We start from the raw sequence: 22,945 nt of genomic DNA, 5'->3' as shown, positions 1-22,945 counted from the left end.
GCACATTTCGAAAGATATGGGAAAACTGTAAGAAAATTCTCTTTTATCTTTAAACAAAATAAGTTATTAGTTATTAAGAAAAAAAGGCAAAGAAGTGTAAAGCGGAGTCAGTTATATATCAGATGAATCTGTCATGTGACTGATCCCGTCTCAGCCCATGCATCACTTCAGATGGGGCCTGGTTTTTTTAATAAAAAAAAAAGCAACATTTTACTATCTCTTACGTGCCTTTATGGAGAAAAAGCGCTGGCAATGCCAACGGTTTGACTTTCATATAGACATGGATAGGAATTTGCCAGACAATGCCCCCATAATGGAATTACCTGGCCATGAGCTGGCAACAGCTGGAACATCGTGTGATTATCTGGGCAGATGGTAGCAGTGCCTGGGAAATGCTGATCTAAAACATATACACAAGCCAAAACTATTGGCATTGTCAATGCTTGATTTTAACAGGCCCTCAGTGCAAGGAACAGCTATAAATCAAGTGCTAGAGGGAAGACTTGTCTAAGACATTTTTAATAAACACGTAGCACATTAATACCATTAAGTGAGCCATTGGTTCTCAGAAAACTGGATAGAAATAACACTGGCAGGCCAATGGTTGATATTACTGCTTGATCGAGCTAGCTCAAAGAGTTCCCACGAGCATGGGTTTTGGACAGGGAAGGCCATGTCATGGGTGAGAATGACCTTAGGGATTAGCATGTCAATGTGCTATCAATGGGTGGATAAATAACCAAAGAACTCTCTTCTCACTTGTCATCGCCCGCCAATCTGTACTGCAATATAATAGTTTCAGCTTTTAGGTGGCAATTAGGCACTATATAATCGCCAAAACTAAAAAGCAAATGATTTAAAATGATTAAAAAAAATATATGTGTGTTTTCCTGGTAGTGGTGGATACAATTTCACATAGGTCCTGTCCTTTCCACTGGATATTTTCCTCGTCTGGGTGGGTAGCTTACGAGTTAATTGCTCCTCTGGAATTGGGCAATACTGCACTTTGCCACCTCAAACAGAGTCCAGGGACAACACAGGCTTTTTATTGTATTGAGAGAAATACATTGCTTACCATTAAATGAGGATACAAAGTACTGACATTACAGCTCTAAGAAGTGGGAGGAATTTGGCATGTAGCGCTATCTTATGAACACACATTATTATTGTTGCAGTGCTATCATGTTGATTCGGTATGTAACTCACCTATAAACATAATCCTGGGCACATACTGGCCATCAGGGGACAGGTTCTTGTCCGACGTTTCATACTGTGGGACCAAACAGATAAACCAGTGAGCACACGGGAATCAGTGGATTCGACAGAAAATAAACCCTTTGTATTCTGATGTTATAAAAACATTTCTTAGGAACATCCCGGACAGTAATTATGTGACAAAAGTAATTGTGTAGGAATATTTAATTTAAACACTTGCTTTCTGGGGCTGATAGGTATTCAGTACCTGGGAAATGTGAAGATTTGAGACTTCTTTGACAAACCAAATGAGTAGTTTTCAAATTATAAATGCATGTTCCTAAACATTGTTCAGTGATCTTTTTTTCCTGAGCATTGCATTTAATAATAATAATAATAATTCTTTAATGTGATATAGGTTTTTTGCATAGGTTTATATTGCATTTAAATAATCAAAGGGCCTCATTACACGGTAGGTAATAAGGGTTTACCGGTACCGGTAAGGGCACCGGTACCGGTAAACCCTTACCACCTTACTACGAGGTCCCTTTGCGGGACCCGACCTTAACAGCTGGTGTAGACCAGCCGTTAAAGTTGGGACCCGCAAAGGGACCTTGGTGCTAATTACGGTACCACAATTTGCAGTACCGTAATTAGCTCCTTCCCCATTCCCATTGAGCCCTATGGGGCAAAAATGGGAATGGGGAAGGGCCATGGAGAAAGAGGGAATTACCGCCTCGCCAACCTTGGAATAGGGTGGTAATTCCCCTTTCCTCCATGGTGGTACTGGTATGGTACCGGCGGCAACTATGGTGCTAATAGCACCATGGTTTACCGCCTACCGTGTAATGAGGCCCAACATGTTTTGAAAAAGAATTTAAATATGCCCTAATAGCTGCTTGTGATGTCACTGCTGGCGTCTGGTCTATTGGTCCACTGAAGCAGAATGGCTCAGTCGGCTGCTCCACATGAAACACCTACCAGGACCCTGCAATATGGCCATTGTAGACATGGACTCTAGCACTCCCAACCCCCAGAATACCTTTTAGTTTAGCTACCTGGTGCAGCATCTGCACATTAGGAGCACCACACACCGTGGGTAATAATAAGCAGCGCTCAGATGCCCGAGGGTTCGTAGTGCTATATAAATGCTAAATTACTATTAATATTACTCACTCCACCACTGTCTCTTTCTATTTATGAATCCTCCACCTATTTTACTCTCTTCAAATGCATGGTAAGGTTCATCCCATCATGGCCTGCTCACTGATGCCAGCGCTGTTTACAGAAACCTTACCTCAGTACCTCTTGCTTATCTACATACAAAAGATTATTGTCTAGCTATTTAAGACATCAGAGGCAGCATCCTCTGCGACAATTCTCAGGATGTTGTCAATTCTCCCTAGAGGGAGGCCCTTCCCTGTGAGGCTAGGGATGTGACACTGCTGCGCAACATTCCCCCTGTGGGCGGCGGCAAGTGGGACCTCACAGGTACAGACTCCACTCTTGGGGACAAGGACTCAGTTCTGTCAAGGAACTCCCGAAGCACCTTTTTGAGGAGCCACTTATACCATCAGAGCTTCATGAGAACCATCCCAAACAAGTCAATGGGCTTCACTATGCAGTAGGCGGTAAGGGATTACCAGCACCGGTAAGGACACCGGTGCCGGTAATCCCTTTCCACCCTATTCCGAGGTCCCTTAGCAGGTCCCTTCCTCAGGCGTTATGGAAGGGACCCGTTAAGGGACTTCAGAGCTAATAGCGGGCCCGTTATTAGCTCCATCCCCATTCCCATTGAGCCCTATGGGGGCTCGAATGGGAATGGGGAATGGTTCCCGGAATGGGGATTTACCGGGTCCTACAAGGTCGGAATGACCCGGTAAGTCCCTATTCCGGGAACACAGACCCGGAATGCGGTAAGGGAGTAGCCATGGCGCTAATACCACCATGGCTACCTCCTACCGTGCAATGAGGCCCAATGTCTGTTATTGTAACCTCACACAAAATAACCAATAATAAAACCAACATACTGAGAAGAAGAAGAGTGCAGGAAATGAAGATTACTCAGTGGTTAGAATCCAATCATACTGAGACGAAGAATATTGAGCAGGTTAAAAAGAACGCTGAAGCAAGAGAGAAAAGGGACTATAGGTTTATGCTGAGGAGCACCCAGCACTTCCTAATAAAAGAAAAAAAAAGATGAATGTACGATGATGTTGGTGAAGCCCAGGAGTTTCAAAGCTGAAGAGAGAAAGAAACTATGAGAGTCCGAGAAGTCCTCAGTCCAGGGGACGCTGGCAACCAAGAAGGGAAGGAGACACGGAGAGGGCAGGAAGTCAATCCATGCATGCCTGAGGAAAGCCGAGGCAGCGGCATGACTCAGAGCAGGTGGATTGTCTGGTCCTCAAATGACACTGAGACCGCAGTGGAATGGGCTTCATGAAGCCCCACGTTGAAGCAGGAAGAAAGAGGAGAGGCTGGAAGCGTTGGAGCTATGGGAGAGAGCCTAAACCCCCAGTAAGAATGGGTGATGCCAACCTGACAACACAAAGGTAACGGGAGGGGAACAGGGCAGGAAGTGTACCACAGGATTCATCATAATCGTCCCAGTAGTTGTAAATGCCTTAACGAAAGCAAGAAGTACAAAGGGACTCATCATACTTGTTCCAGATGTTGTGAATACTTTAAAGAAAGTGAAGAGTATAAAGGGACTTATCATCTTAATTCCAGTGGTTGTGAAAACCTTAAAGAAAGAGAAGAGTACAGAGGGGCTCAGAACAGCCAGCCCAGTGAGAGTGAATATTGTAAAGATAGTGAAGAATCCTTATAAAGACAATGGGCCTCATTCCGAGTATGGCGGTAAGGGATAGCGGCCACCGCTAACGAGAGCGGTGGCGGTAATCCCTTACTGCCATACTCCGAGTTCTCTTTGCGCCATGGAGGTTTTAACACCTGCTTTTAGCAGGTGTTAAAAACCATGGCGCTAAGGGACCTTGATGTTAATTACGCCACCGTAATTTACGGTGGCGTAATTAACGCCTTTCCCACTCCCATTATGCCCTATGGGGCAAAAATGGGAATGGGGAAGGGTAAATGGGGATTGGGGAATTACCGCCCCGCCACCCTTGGAATGGGGCGGTAATTCCGCCATCCACCAAGGCGCTGCCGGTCCGGGTACGGCGTCAACCAAGGCGTTAATAGCGCCATTGGTTAGCGCCGTACTCGGAATGAGGCCCAATGGGCCTCATTCCGAGTATGGCGGTAAGGGATAGCGGCCACCGCTAACGAGAGCGGTGGCGGTAATCCCTTACCGCCATACTCCGAGTTCCCTTTGCGCCATGGAGGTTTTAACACCTGCTTTTAGCAGGTGTTAAAAACCATGGCGCTAAGGGACCTTGATGTTAATTACGCCACCGTAATTTACGGTGGCGTAATTAACGCCTTCCCCACTCCCATTATGCCCTATGGGGCAAAAATGGGAATGGGGAAGGGTAAATGGGGATTGGGGAATTACCGCCCCGCCACCCTTGGAATGGGGCGGTAATTCAGCCATCCACCAAGGCGCTGCCGGTCCGGGTACGGCGTCAACCAAGGCGTTAATAGCGCCATTGGTTAGCGCCGTACTCGGAATGAGGCCCAATACATTCAGCCCAGAAAATGGCTGAAAACCAAATCAAGGATAAAAACTAAGAAAGAGACACTGCAAGATTCCCAAAGGAATAAGGGTCAAGACCCTTTCTTGATAAATCAAGGAACCATGCTTTAAGAATGACAGAGGAGATTCTGAAGGTGAAAGAGCTCCCTGGAAGAACTAAAGAAACTGGTTCATTTTATCACAAATAACTATTTGAAGTTAGAATATTGAGACTAGAGAAGAGAGGTGTTCTCCAATATCCATCTTTGAATGCTCTGGCAGAGAGCTAATGCTTTCTTTGGCCACACCTAAACGTTACACATTGTGCCACTGCCACAGTAGGAGATTGTGACGTGGGGAGTGGGAGAGTTGAAGAAGGTTTGGTCTGGCATCCTTATGACACAGGAGTTGGATGTGACTGGGGAGGACTGGCAGGCAGTACTCGACTTGATGTAGGAGAGTGCTATTGTAGTTTCAAATCCCCTTGAGCCATTCCTGGGCAAAGCCATAACATTCTTGGGGGCTGGAGAGGGTTTGGGGCAGGGTGCATCAGAGGGGTTTGGCTGGCCAGAGCAAGACATGGAGGTGGCAAAGGTAGTGATGCAGGTGGAGATGGCCGGGCATGAAGTAGAGGAGACAGAGGCTGTTTTACACAAGCATATGTTTCAGGAATAGGAAGAGGCAAAATCATTGAGCATGTACCTGATGGAATACATTTTCAGGTGTCATGTGGAACAGGGGAAATAAAGGCCCAGACAGTGCCCTTCTCGTCATGTGCTTGGGAGCACCTTAGGTTGCTGGAGGGAATGGCAGTGAGGAGGCCGGAAGGCACAGTCCTAAACAACCTATCCAGCGCACCAGTAAACTAGAGTATATCAAGGAAGGTTTGCTCCATGGAAATCTCTCTGATGCACAAGCACCTGAAATGGAAGAACGGCATGAATAGCCCTGCATGCAGGTAACCTCCCAGTAACCCCTCTCCCACCAAAGCGCAATCCAATGGAGGGATGGCAGTGTCGACACAGCGGCCTGTCTCTGGTCCCAGACATGCCGGCACAAGCAGCCCTCATACTTCACCCCCTCTCAGCTACCCAAAATTATATGTCCACCCTGCATGCTCTGCCATCGAAACCATCTGAAAACAGGGCACTGTTTCCACTCCTAGGTACCAACACCAATATTGCAGAACTTTTCTGGCAGTACTGAATTTGGCCAGGCACAAAAGGAGCAAATGATGCATCATGCTGGCTCATACTGCCAGGATTGCCAGACGGCCATCAGTCAGAGGAAGCTCCAAAGAATGGCATTGGAAGATGCCATGAAAGGGGACATGCTCTGACACCACGTTACCCTCTTGTAAGTGACTGACTGATGGACAGCGGGCGAGAGGACAGAACAATGGCAGGTAGAATGACAGCCTGGATAGATGGAAGGGAGTTCCCCAATTATTGTAGGAGTGACTCTCCAAATGTATGAGAGGGTCACAATGAGTTGCATACACCACTTAGTTAGAGCCCTGTCCGCAGATATGAAAGGGTAGTGAACATGTTGAGAAAGGAATTAAGGAGTCGATTGTCATTAAAGGGGCTAATCCATACCAAAACGAAATGAAGGGTCCAACTGTTGGTTGTTCTCTACAAGGTTAAATTGCTGGGACAAGGCCATCACATCTTCAGATGTCAGAAATCCAATGAATTACGTGTGCCTGTCCTCTGGCGTCTCACGTCAAACATGGAAATCAGTAGGCCAAACATTCACATTGTTGTACCTTTTGTTTCACAAGGAGAACTGGAAACATTGTCCTGCGATACTACTGTGTGAACATTAATCGCTAAGCATTACTTTGGTTGTAAAACAGAGGGAACAGGACTCACAAACATAATGGTAGTAGCACAAGCATTCATGTCATCTATAGCTAGTCAGCCGGCTCCACTATAGTAAGTCCCCAGAGCAATAGCTCAATAGCAGCACCATTTCTGGGGTGAAAGTACAGACTAGGGGCTTCATTACGAGGTTGGAGGTAAGGGATTACCGCACCGGTAAGGGTGCCAGTGCCGGTAATCCCTTACCTCCATATTCGGAGGTCCCTTAGCGGGTCCCTCAATGGGCGCCTGGTTTTAGCAGGCGCCCTTAGCAGGAGCCGCTAAGGGACCAGGGAGCTAATAACGGGCCTGCTATTAGCGGGCCCGTTATTAGCTCCATTCCCATTCCCATTGAGCCCTATGGGGGCTCGAATGGGAATGGGGAATGGTTCTCGGAATGGGGATTTACCTGGTCCTCCAAGGTTGGAATGACTCGGTAAGTCCCTATTCCGCCAACCTGGACCCGGAATGCAGTAAGGGGGTAGCCATGGTGCTAAAAGCACCATGGCTACTGCCTAACCTCGTAATGAGGCCCTAGGAGTTGGTATCTTGCTACTGATGATGAGAGGGCTGCAGTGGAGGTCTCCTGCATTCATTGCAGTTTTGTGCATGGTTTTGTATCATATCAAAAATGTAGTACCCAACTTTGTCCCAAATGTTTCGCTACACACAGTTGTATTGTGCAGCCTGCAGGGGGTGAGCTGCTAACCATCTTTCTCTTGTAGCATGGCAAACCTTTGGTCTTTTCTGCTAGAGAAATGATGCATGTCCTTCTGTGCTGTTGTGGCTGGGAAGCAGCTACTGGGGGTAGTGGAGTTCGTTTTTTGGCTGCCACATATTGTGCACTTTAAAATCTGACCGTCTGTTTTTGAAAATCCCTGTTAAAAAAATGGCAGAGTAGCTTTGTTTGTCCATTCTAACTGTATAACTGAATCCCTCCCATTGCCATTATCCTCCTTTACATCCGGGCCCCTCACTGAGATGGATCTCCTTCTTCATTTTCATTTTAGTCATCATCTTCATCATTATTTATTTATTTATTTATTTGCATTGACATGTGGTTTTGAGAAAAACCTGTTATCATTTACACAATTATCCAATCTTCAAGAAATAGGTCCTCCTAACTCCATACAATAATGTCCAAATGTTTCTCATGTAATCAATTAAATTGAGAGTTTTTCAATTACATTCCTTTAAAAATGATATCAAAGCAATTGTCACTGACAGTCTCTCCCCTTGTAACAGAATTCTCCACCACTCTTCAGCAGGAAGCGACAGAAATTCTATGATAAATTTACCCAACCATTTGGTTCTTAATTCAGTGAGACCTTGACACAAAAGAACCAGATGGTGCAAGGTGTCCTTCAGACCTGATTGAGGACTCAATTGACAGCCTTGTTCACCATTAGGTCCAGTAGATCTGGCACACAGCACCTCTCGCGTCGGATAGATATTTAATCAATATCACCTGACTTGGATGGAAGTGAAAGAGACCAAGAAGTTGCCACAACTTGCACTTCTCCACTTGTTACTCCCAGCTCATCAGTAGATACAATCTCTAACTATGCACACCCTTCTACCCCAGAGATAAGCAAACATGTATCTCCGAACTTGCCTCGGTGGAACCATCCACGGGGAAATCCAATAAGCAGGGGACTATGTGGCACTCCATGTTAGCAGCACACAGGATAGTGATAGTGAAATTGAATGGATTGACACCCGACGATCACAATATGGCCTTTACTAGAATTGAGGGTCGATCGGCCTCCACAATTGATTATGCACTATCAAACCGGAAAGGCATACCCTTCATAATGGACATGTGCACAGTCACTAGACATGAAAGTGATCATGTTCCGTTGTGTTGGCTATTAAAGATGCCACGGCAGTCAAAAACAGCCGTAGAATATGACGGAAATGGCCAATTGTCCCTAAATGAGGGTGGGAATCGAATCAGATGGCATGAACGTAACATTATCCACGCAGATATCGCTGCGTCGGAATTGTTATCAAATTTCATACAAATTGGTTCTGGTGGTGTGAATGAAGCGGAAGCTAGGCTGTCGAATTTTTCAGACATGATGCTGAAAATAAGCGAAAAGGTTGTTCAAAGACGGTCATATATTAGTAGTGTAGAATATACCAATTTTACAACTCGCCGAGAGGGATTTGACACCGCCATAAGCGAGGCTAAAAGAAAGCTGCGTAAAGACATACATATGATATTAGCTGAGCATGCTTCTTGCACATCCCCATTGGTTGTTCAATCATTAATTAAAATGGCTAGAAGAAACTATAGGAAATGGTTGTCACACCATAAGTTGGAGTGCAGCGTTAAACTATGGAAACAAATTGCCAAAAAAGCCAGCAATGGTGATACCACTAGTATATGGGAATTACTCCAACACTCACATCCCTGCCCTCTTACCATTAACTGCATAACACAAGAACAATGGTGTGGTCATCTAAGTAGCACTTTGGGTCGTCCTGTCACCGATGACAATATACTACAAACTCCATCTGAGCATTGGGTTTGCCAGGCATCCATATTAGACATAACTGCGATTACCATAAAGTTAAAAATTCGAGAGCGGCAGGGCCAGGTGGTGTGTATAATTTCCTAATAAAAAAACAACCCGAACTTTGGGCAACTGCCCTACATCTTTTGTTCACACAGATTGGTGCAACCGGATTGAACCCCCATTCTTGGCAATCTAGCCACCTGCTAACGGTTCATAAAAAGGGTGCCTGGGACTCCCCCAATAATTATCGCATGCTAGCCATGCTGGATACATCATCTAACATCTTTGCTCGAGTCCTTTTACAGGAACTTAATGTATGGATATCAGAAAAAAAAATACTTCCTCCCAACCAGATCGGATTTCGAAAAGGGTCGGGCACAATGCATGGCCTACTGTTATTATCCACCGCGGTCGAGCATGCATGGCAAAGACGTAATCTTAATGTGTAGTGTGCATACATCGATTTCTCTGCAGCGTTTGATACGGTGCAGAGAAACCGTTTGTGGCAGAAGTTGCACAGCTGGGGAATCCCTCTGGGTCTTCTCCGAATGCTTATGATGCTGCATACTAATACAACAGTACAGATACGCTTAAATGCTGAAGGCAAACTATCAGCAACCATGCCAACAACTAGTGGAGTAAAACAGGGGTGCATGGTTGCTGCAGTGCTCTTCAATTTATATCTGGCAGATATGCAATTCGCGTTTCGCCTAGGTAAGGCCAACCCAGTAAAGATCTCTGAGGTAATTGTCGACTGGCTAGTTTATGCAGATGATCTTATTTTGTTAGATTATACTCCCGCTGGACTTCAGCATATGTTAGACGCCCTTGGAAAATATTGCTCTGATAATGGCTTACATATTAATATCGATAAGAGCAAAGTGATGGCATTCACCAAAAAAAGAAAGCCAAAAAAATATGTGTGGCAATTGAATAACAAAAGGGTCGATCAAGTAAAATCCTATAAGTATTTGGGCGTTATTGTGGATGACCGTTTGAAATGGAATGCACATTGGACATCTCTTCAAAGTCGTTGCACTATTGCGACTAATGCCCTGGATATTTTTATTGGCAGAAATTGTGGTTATTCTGTATCTGCAGCATTAACCATATATAGAGCTAAAATTCGAGCCATATTATTGTATGCAATAATTATTTGGGGACACAATATCATCAAGCTGATGGAACAGATTGAAGCTAGTTTACTACGCACATTATTCCGTTTACCAGCCACCATCAGTGTGGAGTATATCTACCTAGAATTTGACCTTCTAGGGATATCACATGTCTTCATCAGTCACTGTGTGTTAAATTATGAAAAGCTAAACCGTCTAAATGTTGATACCATAATTGTACCTTATGTTGCTGCCATAATGAGTTTGGATGGGTCTGCTTCATTTGGAATTATGGGCAAATTGAAAAAATTGCATTCCAACAGGATTGGGGTATTGCCCATACAAAGCAAATTTAGCATCCTGAGCATAAAATCAATATTGAAAAGAGTACTGAAAGAAATCTGTTATGAACAACAGTTAATCAATCTTGCCACTAAATTGCATAGCGGATTTTACTGTCAAGAGCGTATAACCAGAAAATGTACACCAGGTTATATCAATCCGTATCCAAGTCTGCAAACTGTCCGAGTATATCTCATACTCAAATTTAATAGATCAGTGGCGCTCGACACTCAAGGAGCCCAAATGGGACTACCGTGCACGAAGCGTATGTGTCGACACTACATCACTTATTGATTATATGTGAAAGTCTGTATGCTGTACGATACAAACATATGAAGTCCTACAATAATCATTATGATCCTAGTGAAATTGAAGACCTATGGCTCCAATTCTTGCGTGGTGATGACTTAAATTTGATATATTTTATGACTGCTTTTTATAAACAGATTGTACTGATCTTACGCTGACATGTGTTGGTTTTTAACTTGTGTTTATAGGTGGTGATGAATTGTTAATTGTTATACAAAGCATTTGTTTTGCTATATGTATAAATAAACTTGAACTTGAACTTGAACAAACATCGTCTGTATGCCTCCTTCTCCCCTGACACTTTTAGGTGCTCTGGACATGTTGTCACTCAAAATGGTCACTTCTCAGTAGGCACAGAAAGCTGACACATTGCTGACTCAGTTGCAGCCACAGAATATTATTGCGTCCTTCCTTCCAAGAAATATAAGATGTTTTCTCTGAAACGAACAACATCTAGTATTTGGTATGGATACTGAAAGGTGGCACACTGGTTTACCGCCTATACATAGGGGTCGGTTCTTAAAAATGAACATAAATGAAGATTGCACAGAAAATGCGATTTTTTCATTTGCATTTATTGTAGAAATGCACAGATCACCTTATCCACAAAGGTGACCTGCACATTTCTTGGGAGCTGGGCAGCAGTACAAAAGATGCACTTGCCAGCCCTCGTGCATACATTAGTATAGTGAGTTCGCTCACAACATTGATGTATGACAGGGAGGGTCATAGCACCCAGCACATTTCACAGTGGCAGGCCCTACAAATCAAAACAAAAAAGCATTTCTATCGCTGCTTGAGGGATGAGGGATGAAAATGCAAGTGGGAGAGCAGAAGTTCATATAGCTGATGCTCCCATTAAAACAATGCTTGACACGGTCAGGTCTGACCCTGTAATGCAATGTGCACCCCCTTACAACTGTTGCAAACAGAGGGGGGATGTCTTTATTTTCTGTGCATTTTAAAGCACATCCTATCTTTGGATACAAGATGCACTTTACAATGTGCAGAAATGGGGGTAGAAGAGGGCATTTGAATGTGCGCTTCATGGATTCACACGTTCAAATGACCTTTTATGACAGGGAACATCTTTTTAGGCATAATGAGATCATTATCACCACCTGAGAGAGTGATCCTGACATCTTAAGAGTCATACAGCTCTAGTTGGACCATGAGATTGGTTTGACTGTGGAATCGGGCAGACTAGTGCAACATTTCTGTAAGAGTGACTTCGTGATGGTCACCTAGTACGCCTCTCATCTCATGCAAAACATTTGCCTCACCTGTGTTGGCGTCCTGGCTTTCTACACCGTGTTGTACAATGTATGTGGACAATAATGCAAAGGACGCCATTTGGTCTAACACGTTATTTGCAAGACGGCTGTACCATGTTTACTAATTGTATTTCCAGGTGAGCAGCATTATCCCTACTCCACATGTTCTGGTTCGGAGACATGCTCATCAGTCCAGAAATGTCGACATTTTTCAAAATTATTCTGTGTTTAGCCTTAATAAATGGCAACATCAAACAGGAATCAGTGAAGCCCTCATTATCATTGTGGTGGAAATTACTTTTCTATAGTCTGAAATCATGCATGAGATTTATTTATCTATAGGAACTTAAATTCTGACAATGTAAACCACAAGGTGTGCTTCCACTTTTGTGGTGCTCGGTTTCTTGCAGGAATCACAGGTCCCCACCTAGGGCAAGGGTCTGCAACCTGACGGTCGCCAGATATTCTGAACTACACATTCTATGATCCCTTACCATTGACTACACTGGCTGGAGCTGATGGGAGTTATAGTTCAAACCATCTGGGGAGCCAAAGTCTACCCTAGCACCATCCACTCATTGCCAAAGAGTTCCAAAGCCTTTCTTCATGACACATCATGCCTACTGTAACATGAAAGTCCTCTTCGTGGGCATTCCTCTTCCTCTGCCATTTTGTTTCCATGCAATCAAGAGGTTCATCACTTGCCTTGAACCAGTGCCAGCCGGATTCCATCAATTCAAGTCCTCTGCTAAATTGATGTTGCTATTCTGTAAGAATAAATACCACAATCTGATGTGGTTTAGGTTTTTGCATGACATTCTTGAATTGCATGCCTTGCCTTTTCTGGCGCCTTTTTAAAGATATTGGTTCCCTGTACCCGTGATTTGGGTTTTTTACAATATTCACTACGTGACCAGCTAATTTATCAAAGCTTATGTATTACCTTTTCAAATCACATCAGCTCAGTTGGGATTTCTGTATTGCACAGCCATCATAATTTACCCATAAACTGCTCACATTTATTTTTACATATTATATAGGAATGCTCACAGCTGATTGACTTGCCTTTCTAATGACAGCAAAATGCAAGTCACCTGCCATTAGACTGCCGAGTCAGAGTCTCCAGTCGTCGCAGACTGTTATTAAGCATTGTAATTGAAAAAAATTGAATACGGGTTGTTGTCCTTCTACCTCCGACCCACTTCTGAGGAGTATCAATGGACTTGTACTCACGGTTAGATTGATGAGGACAAACTCTTCTGCCAGTTTCTGGGCTTCCTCGCTTTCAACAAACACCTTCTTCAGGGCTAGAAAAAAGAGAACATGTGGCCTGTCAGTGGCATCACGGCAGAGACGGACATCTTGGGCCTCATTACAACCCAGGCGCTAATGGGTTAACGGCACTGTAAAAGGCTGCGGCGCCGTTAACCTATTAGCGCCTAATTACGAGGTCCCTTTGCGGGACCCGACCTTAACGGCTGGTGTAGACCAGCCGTTAAAGTAGGGACCTGCAAAGGGACCTTGGTGCTAATTACGGTGCCGCAATTTGCGGCACCGTACTTAGCGCCCTCCCCATTCCCATAGAGCCCTATGGGGCGAAAATGGGAATGGGGAAGGACCATGGAGGAAGGGGGAATTACCGTCCCACCAACCTTGGAATGGGGTGGTAATTCCCCCTTTCTCCATGGCAGAGTCGGTAACTTACCGGCATGGACCATGGTGCTAATAGCACCATGGTCTTCCGCCAGGGTCGTAATGAGGCCCCTTGTCTTTTAACTGTACCACTGAATTACGAATCCCACTACCCCCTTGCCAGTGTAATTGGTGCTTATGCGCTCTTTGTTTCATGTGTGCCAACAAGAGTTACACTGAGGCCAATGCTTGGCAAAGTTCCACTTGGCAGATGGTGAGATGCTGTGAACCTCATTGATTCTAGAGAAATTGCATTGTGCGCTAGATATGCAGGAAAGGAGTCCCTGGAGATCTAGACTCAATGCGTATTGCTCCATCAAGCCTCTTTTATAGTAGAGGTCAGCATGTGATGAAAACCAGGGGTCTTTTAATGTGACACTGCCACGCTATGTCTCTACGGGAAAAGTGGTGGTCCCTCTTTAATTCGCATTATCACAAGCAACATGTGGACACAAGGCAACCATGCAACACAAAGATATACAAGTATTGAGGTTTTCTTTTTTATTTGGACAACATTCATTCTTGATTCGTACAACACGCCAACTGATTCTAGTGAGTTGATGAGTACCAGTACTTATAGAGCAAACTCTGCTGAGTGCTCTGCCCCCGGCCGCTGTTGCAATGTTTAAATAGCAGTAACAGCTGGGTCTTTGTTACTGCACATTCGTATCAGCATCTAGTGTTCAAAATTGTATGTTATCGAAATCACTTGATCATTTATCTGCTCCTAAAGCATCTTATTAAATGCCACAGTTATCGGAAGGGTGAGTCTTAGATCCAGCGCGCAACCTTTTTCAGCTTTGTCTGCAGCTCCTGCTCTTGAATGTTTCCTTGTGTTGGTGGGGGGGTGGAGGAGGTGCAGCCACCCAGAGACATGAAACACAAAAAGCTTTGGAGCGATCTTTTCAAATGGCATACATGTGACATATTAATAATTGCTACGAAAGCAAACATGAGCAAATTTGGCTATAAGTAGACACAAATACATCTAACGAAGTCTGGAACATGGTATCACAGTTAGTATTTTGGTCTGTTGACCATGAATAAATGATACGAAGAAGACATGTTTCCACCAGGGGCCATGAAGAGATACACAACAGTAGTCTCTGGGTAAGCCATGATGGCTCTGGTATCAGAGACTTAATACTCAAATAACCTAATAGAAAATAATGCTGCACCTTAAAGTAATGTGACCAAGGAGAGACATGCCAAAGAACAATAAATCATTAACTTCGGATCCGGCGGGCTGGATCGGGTGTTATCAGCTCCGGCCCGTGTTAAAGGCCTGAGTGAAGCGAGGGCGTATAACAAGGGTGCCCGGGCCGATAACGCCTGGTTGGGCATGCTGGAGAGGATATTAATGCTATTAGCACCCTGGGTTGCCACTTTGGTAACCCAGGGAGCTGAGAGCAGCATCTTTTATTTAAATGAATAAGACGCTGCACTACATACCATTCATTCCAACAAAATATTGTACTAAGATGGCTTCCATGAAGATGGACGGCAGGGCTCCTTACGGAGCCCCTCTTCCATTTCTGAAGTGGCCTGGAGGGAGTGCGGCGGCCGCAGCAGGGGTGGCAGCTTCCTGACGCCGCCAAAATAAAAGGTAAGTAGGGGGTAAAAGAAAACTTAAAGGAAGGGATGGTAGGAGGCAACATGGCGGTGCGGAGTGGGGGAAGCAGGCAGCAAGCTACCTCGGAATGTACTGAGATTAGCAGTTTCAGCAACCTGATTGGTTGGTTCCCAGCCCATGGTGCTAATGAAAGGTGCTTGTAGGATTAATAACAATGCCCAAAGGTAATGAATGAAGAGCGATCTTGACTTTCTTTCATTTTAGACTCTGTGTCCATGTGTGCCTGCAACTTTGGCCCTGACACTGTGGCCTTGCTCCTCATTACATTTCTAGGGGCAAAGATAAGATCTGATAGAGGATGACAAGTAAGCATTTATTTATTTGTGTATTTAAATCTCTTATAAAGCGCTTTTTGCCCTTGGGCCTCAATTTCAAATGGATGCAAAGATAGTAAAAATTGGATGGCAGTTGTCGATACACACACATGGCTTTGGGACAAAAAGGGAGCAGGATATAGGCAGAGGAGGGTGATGAAAGCATTTTGTGATTTTATTAAATATTAAAAGTGCGGACAAAAATCTAATTTGGAAGCATTTGGAATCTCAAATTGCTTGAATGAAGAGAAGAATAAATATTAAAATGATCTGTTTGCTCAGAACACATACAATAAGCAAGATGTAAAGTATGATTGTTACACATCTGCAATTTGAGACACGTATAATAACTGTTAATGTTTATTTGGAAAACTAATTCTACACTTCTGTGTTTAAATATTATAATGAAATGTGCTTTCTATATTTCTTTAATTTTTAAACTAGCTTGAACACGAGGTGACCCAAATAGTTGTGGTAAATCAAAGGAGACACACAACGGTCAACCTGTGTTCTGTAAGGAAAATTGATGGGAATTGGTGTGAATCCACAAAGACCACCTAGCCTGCATTTGTAATGAGAAATAAAATACAATATTAGATTTCACCAACCTTGTTACCATCAATTGATAGGAATCTTTTAAGTGTATTAATTAAGAGTTGCAGTCACAATAACTGACTTTAACAAGAAGATGGTTCAAGAAGTTCACAATGACCTTTACCTTAGACACCATTAGTTCAATTTAATGGATGTTTCATATGTAGGTCTAAAATCAGTTTGCCCATGGTATAATAGAAAGGAGAGCTCGTACATCAAATTATGTTTACCAGGTTTATCAAATTGTTATACCAGGTTGAAGCACACAGGATAGCTATTAAATAGGGTCCACACAAGTAACTATGCGAAATGTGGTGCAGATTGGTGAAACAGCGTAGAATTGCCACAAACCCACCAACAAATTTAGAGTTTTGCTGAAATCCAGGTAAAGGGCTGGGGTGTCTAAATGTCATGTAGCTAGTAATTTATGGTTGGTCCTAACAGGAAACTATGCAACATTGGTGCTGATTGTAAAAAACTGTGTGGAATTGTCTAAGGAACAAGGATTTACCAAGCCACAAACCCACAAACCAATTTTGCCTTTGCTGAAATCCGGGGAACTGGGTTGGGTGTCCAAATGCCATGTAGCCAGTATTGTCCGGAGGGTCCTAACAGGTAACTATGCAAAATTTGGTGCAGATTGGTTAAACGGTGTGTAATTGAATAAGGAACAGCGCTTCGTCAAGCCACAAACCCAGCCACAAACCCACAAATGTTCACTTTTATAAATATAGATAGATGATATACGCTATATGACGTGTTGAATAAAGCTATTTGTCTGACTGGCTGACTGACAACATAGACCTACTATCTACCTCAGAGACCTGGATCACTAAGGACTCTGTAGTAGTAAAACACAAAGCAGTCACCACAAGATACAAGATTAAACGCACCTACAGAATGAGAAAGAGATGAGGAAGAGGAATTGCATGTGTACATAAATGCTTTATTGAAGTGTTAATATCCCAATCTCTGACAATATCCCATGCTGCAAATCCCTTCCCCCACTCTTCTCCACCTCCTCCCTTGGTTTACAGATAACCTGGGTGCAGTTGTTGACCTTTCGGTAGACTGCCAACACCTCACCATTGTGGGAGACTTAAATCTATTGCCGGAAAAGGAAGACTACATAGCTACAAAATCAGTCTCGGATAATAATGGTGCCTTGCACCTCGAGCAGCTACTTAAAGAACAAACTCACACATCTCTAAACACCTTGGATGGTGTTGTCTGCAACAAGAACTTCACCACTGAATCCTCCCAAGTTCTCGTATGTTGGAGATGCCATCCCTCCATCGCCTTCAGCATCTTCACCCTAGCACCACCACCACAATAGTTGATCAAAGTCCCCCAATAACCTGGATGCAGTTGTTGGCCTTACGGTAAACTGCCAACACCTCACCATTGTGAGAGACTTAAATCTAATGCTGGAAAAGTAAATCAACATAGCTACAAAATCAGTCTCTGCTAATAGTGGTGCTTTGCACCTCGAGCCGCTAGTCAAAGAACAAACTCATACATCTGTAAACACATTGGATGGTGCCTTCTGCAATAAGAACTTCACCACTGGATCCTCCTGAATTCTCTTATCTTGGAGATACCAACCCTCCATCGCCTTCAGCATGTTCACCCTAACATCACCACCACAATAGTCGGTCAAAGCCCCCCAACATAAATTAGGTCATGGAAAGGAATTAAACTGGACATGCTCCTTTAAATACATCAAGCCTCCAAACCCCAGTTAGCGATTTGATACCAGAATGAAACATCAGAAGAGTTGCTTAGTGAAACTCATATCAGGATATCAGTGACCCTTGACACTATTTCCCCAAATATACATTCACATTTTTCAGAAAAGAATCACCAAATGGTTCTCCCTAAACATACTCTTATCAAATAAACTGTACCAGAAGTACCACAAGGATCCACACTCTCACCTCTACTTTTCAAAATCTACATGTCACCCGTATTAGATATTGTCAGTAAATCTGGAATCTGCTGCTACAACTATGTGGATGACACACACTGATGCTATGTAATCCTACAGGTTCTAGCCACACCATAATCCCTTGGCCTGATGAGATGGGCCCTTGCTCAAATCCATCAACCAAAGTAAGGAATCTTGAAACAACAATGGATAACACCCTCACTCTTGATCCACAGGTGAAAGCCATCATCAGAAGGTGTTTCTCCCAGCTGTGCGTGCTACTCCACATTTTACATTACTTAACATTCACCCACAGGGCCCTGGCCATAATTTCTCTAATATTATCCCAACAACACTATGCAAACAGCCTCTATCTTGGACTCCCAGGTTACCATATGAGGACATTCCAAAAGAGTTTGAAATGCAGCGGCAAGAGTACTACTCAGAATGTAGCGATTTGAACATATCACGCCAGCATCACATAGTCTATGCTTGCTACCCATCAAAAAAGGTTAATTTCAAAATCTTGTGCATCGACCATCACTCATGCAATGGCAGAGACCCTTCCTCCTCCAGAAATTAGTTTCAACGCTGCACTCTTTCCAGAATACATAGGCCCAGTAGTGCTGCACTAGTACCAGCTCACTACTGCAACAGGAAACAGCATGTAGGATCCTCTCGTTCAGTTCTGGCCACGAAACTAAGGAACACCCTACCCAAACCTCTCTGCCTGAAAATGAACCACCTGACTTTCAGGAAAGATCTAAAGACTTCGCTTTTGAACCAACCACTTGGAAAGAAATGAGAAATAATAGCAATAGACTAAAAACTAAGCACCAGAAACTTGGGCTAAATTACGACAAGCAATTTTCAAAATTCTTGGCATTAAGATCTGTGGGAAAACAATTTGATTCATGGAACCTCTGCTGATTCAACCAACTCTTAAAACTGTGTATCCTTACAACAGACTCAGACCCTATCCATCTTCTACCAACAACCATGCTGTCAAATGTTGCACTCCACAATCCAAAGGCTGCCCATATGGCAAACCTGCCCGATCGGTATCAACCACATACAACATAAGGTGGGCAACATCCTTACAGACGGTGCTATAGCCCCATTCGAAACACTGCAACAGAAATTTGGGCTTCTGGAGACTGAACATTACCATTATATGCAATTAGCCCATGCCCTGCGGAAACACCTGCCAACACTTACTGATGCGTCCGAATTCACACCCCAGGAGCGCAACCTCCTCATAGAGCACATCCCCGCCAGAGTCATCTCCATCCTATATAATGCCATGACGGCCTTTGCTACCCCAGAACTGGCCAGTCTCAAAGCTAAATTCGGAGGCGGATATAGGTATTATCAAACCGGAAGGCTGGATACAGGTTCTAATGTACCCACGAGAGATTGTGATTGCCTCCAGGCTTCGCTTGACACAACTTAAAATTCTTCATCAAGTCTATCATCCCAGGGTTGCATTGTATGGCTGGAAGCGTGCCCCAGACCCAAATTGTTTACGGTGCCGGGAGGGGGAGGGCACCTTCATACACATCCTGTGGGAGTGCCCCCGGATCAGAACCTTCTAGAGACAATGCTGTGGCAAATTAACAGAGGTCCTGGGAGGAACTATATCACTGGATCCAAAAGTATTGCTATTGGGTATTCCAGATGAAAACAATGTTAATAGGTGGTAAAAACTGTTCTTATCCACAGAAGTGGCGTTGATAAAATGCAATATAGCCCAGAAATGGGGCACACCGGAGTCCACGACCCTGGCTTAATGGGCTGCTGAGATGGATGTATGTGCAGCAACGGAACCCAAAATATATACGGCACTGGGCTGTCCAACGAAAGCTAATAAGATATGGGGGAAATGGGAGGAGGCAGGGGAATGAGGACCTTGTGGGCATTGCGAGACGAGTGGGTGGGAATGTAATGACGTGATTTGGTGTGATTTAATGTAACTATGTATGAGATTGTTAAGTGGTCTATCCACAACCAGGACATGCAATTGTAGAAAGGTGAATGTAAGTTGTAGGGCTTGTTTTTGAAAACAATAAAAATGTTTTATTTTTAAAAAAACACATACAACATAGAGATGTTCATATCGACCCACAGGTAACAGGTACTTCCCACCTGTATCCATCAACACCAGAGGTTTCTGCATCTGCCTTCTAACTAACTATCCAACTAACACACCCTGTCCTCGTTTCTTACAGAGTCCTGCACAGCAAGGGCAACATTATTGGCAGAAAGGCGCTCTAAAAGACCACTTTCCATTACTTTACATGGGCAGGGAGGCTATGAAAATGGCAAAAGTGTGCTTTGCAAGATAACTTTACATGACATTACATTTGGGGAATGAGGTAGGTTGAAGGCACGGATGCTGTATTGCAATGTTCTGGTGAGGTTTCTCTCCTCCACTTGGGCACAACTCTCAGGCTGTCCTTCAAAGTATTGCATTGCCAACCCACATAATTACAATTTCTTTTCCACTCTCCACTCTACCAAATGTTCTGATCACACAAAGGAACATTGTTGTTACGTGTCCCCTTTCTCTGCAGCGGCTCAGCGTGGTATAACAGTCCACCTGCCTACCCCTGGGAGAAGAGCAGATGATCGTGTGCTTGAGGCCGCCACATAGCAATGCGTGAGCCTCAAATGTGTCTTCACTCTATCTTGTCAGTGACGTCAGAAAAAAAGAACGAGCCTATGCATGCATTGCTGCACATTCACAGCACCTATTGCTGTTTTTTTTTTTGTTTTGTTTAAGGAAATGAGCTTTGTGGGTGGATGGCAACCCGCTATTGGTCTTTTTCAGTTTTACACAGAGCTGCAGACAAGGCACATTTGAGGCTGTCACAATGCGAAGCAGCTGCTGAAATGACACGGTAGCCCCACCCTGCGACGCTCAGTAAACTGATTTACAGTGTTCCTAAGTGCCCAGGGATCCCCTTCCTGCACTCTTTCTTCTAGCAAGAAATACTAACTGCAGCTCCCCCACGAAAGGATGGAAATGGCCGTCATATGCAGATAACTAAAAGAAGAGCAGTCCCAACCTGGAGGGCATGAACCTGATACAGCAGCAAAGCCAATCCAGCAAGGCTTCTATCAGAATTCAGGCGTTTCGGATCCATGAGGTTCAGGGCATTGCACGGGGCAGCTGCAGACCGAGGCCTACGTCACTTGGGAAGGTCTTTCAGTATATCCCGCGTGCATGTATTTTGAACCCGGCCGTTAATGGCCATTCAGGGAGGAGAATCCTCTGCTGTGCATTTCCGAGCTTAGAAACCCATCTTTTCATCCATGTTATCAAAGTTGTGGGAGGCCTAGGGTAGGCAACACATCCACAAGGTGCTCATGCCCATCGAAGCACCTGAAAATGCATCTTGAGGCTCATCATGTGGCTGGGTCTCGACCCCCCATCATCGAAGTAATGAAGCAGTGCTTCTGTTGGAGATGTTGACTATTGCTTATCTCTGCCCGTGGAAATATATTCATCCGCAGAATGTAGGCAGCACTTAAAGTGAACAGTTGATGTGCGTGTAAGTGCTAAGTAAGTTTTTTTTAGATCTGCAACGAAAGCCTAGTCTTTGCCCCCTTAGTTGCCAGAGTGGGACCAACCAGGAAACTCAACTGCTCAGAATGAATATCCATCGCCCGGTCAGATATTCATGATGTCTACACTTTCACCTTTACACCAGCTGTCATATGGACAATTGCTTTGATGTGGCCACAAGATGACATGTAACACTCAACCAAGCAACTTACTAAATAAATAAACACAAAAATGTACAGACATAACCTATCATCATCATTATATCATCTGTATTTTCCAGAATATGGTTCAAAACAAGAAAACATATAACATGATTCTGTTAAAAGGAAGGCACGATTGACCCCAAACCAATGTTCAGTCTCTGGATACCCGCCGCCGCTGAGGGGTGCCCTACCTTGGCTATGTTTGCAGTCCTCTAGATGGTGGATAATCATCAACGGCTTGTTGCTGTAAAGAAAGAAAAGCACAGCATAATTCAATGGTAGCAGGGCACCTTGGAGCACCACAATAGCCTTCCAATCACAGCAGACGCTCCTCTGCAAGAAAACACCTTGCAATTGCATTGACCTCTATGGGCAGAGAACCCAAAGCTTTTGCCAGAAAGCTCAAGTAAGGGACACCATGGGCATTGCAGCCACTAGCCTTTGGTTGCTCAGAATCCCGCATGTCCAATTGGAGTGGGAGGTGCCCATTGGGTGGCAATATATTGATTATCGGGTACTCTGATGGGGCAATCTTGATTCTGTCTGGCTCATTGTGTTTTCCAAAGTCTCATGATGAATACTTCTGCCCACGTGCAATCATAACAATAATGAGTTTCATTTTTGTAAATCTGATTTAGCAGAATATCAGAGGGCACCAGTTAGGATGAAGGAAATATGTTGTAAACATGATTAGCTGCCCACCCAGGAGATGGCAGTCTGCTCTGCACTGCGCTTAGCCATACAATTCACGAAAGTTCTTCA

General features: G+C 44.1%; 1 protein-coding gene across 1 annotated transcript in view; it reads right to left on the bottom strand.

Annotated features, from left to right (window-relative positions):
• The window catches only part of LOC138569463 (anterior gradient protein 2 homolog), a 57,691-nt gene that overhangs the window by 17,139 nt on the left and 17,607 nt on the right, over positions 1 to 22,945 (bottom strand). The window contains exons 4-6 of the mRNA XM_069647444.1: positions 22,375 to 22,427; positions 13,486 to 13,559; positions 1,207 to 1,270 (exon numbers count right to left, since the gene is read on the bottom strand). Of these exons, the coding sequence (XP_069503545.1) occupies positions 1,207 to 1,270; positions 13,486 to 13,559; positions 22,375 to 22,427 (191 nt within the window). The remainder of the gene's footprint in view (positions 1 to 1,206; positions 1,271 to 13,485; positions 13,560 to 22,374; positions 22,428 to 22,945) is intronic.

This window comes from Ambystoma mexicanum, chromosome 2q (genome assembly GCF_040938575.1).
Source record: "Ambystoma mexicanum isolate Mex_15411 chromosome 2q, UKY_AmexF1_1, whole genome shotgun sequence".
Lineage (NCBI taxonomy): Eukaryota > Metazoa > Chordata > Amphibia > Caudata > Ambystomatidae > Ambystoma > Ambystoma mexicanum.
This window is presented reverse-complemented; position numbering and strand designations above follow the sequence as displayed.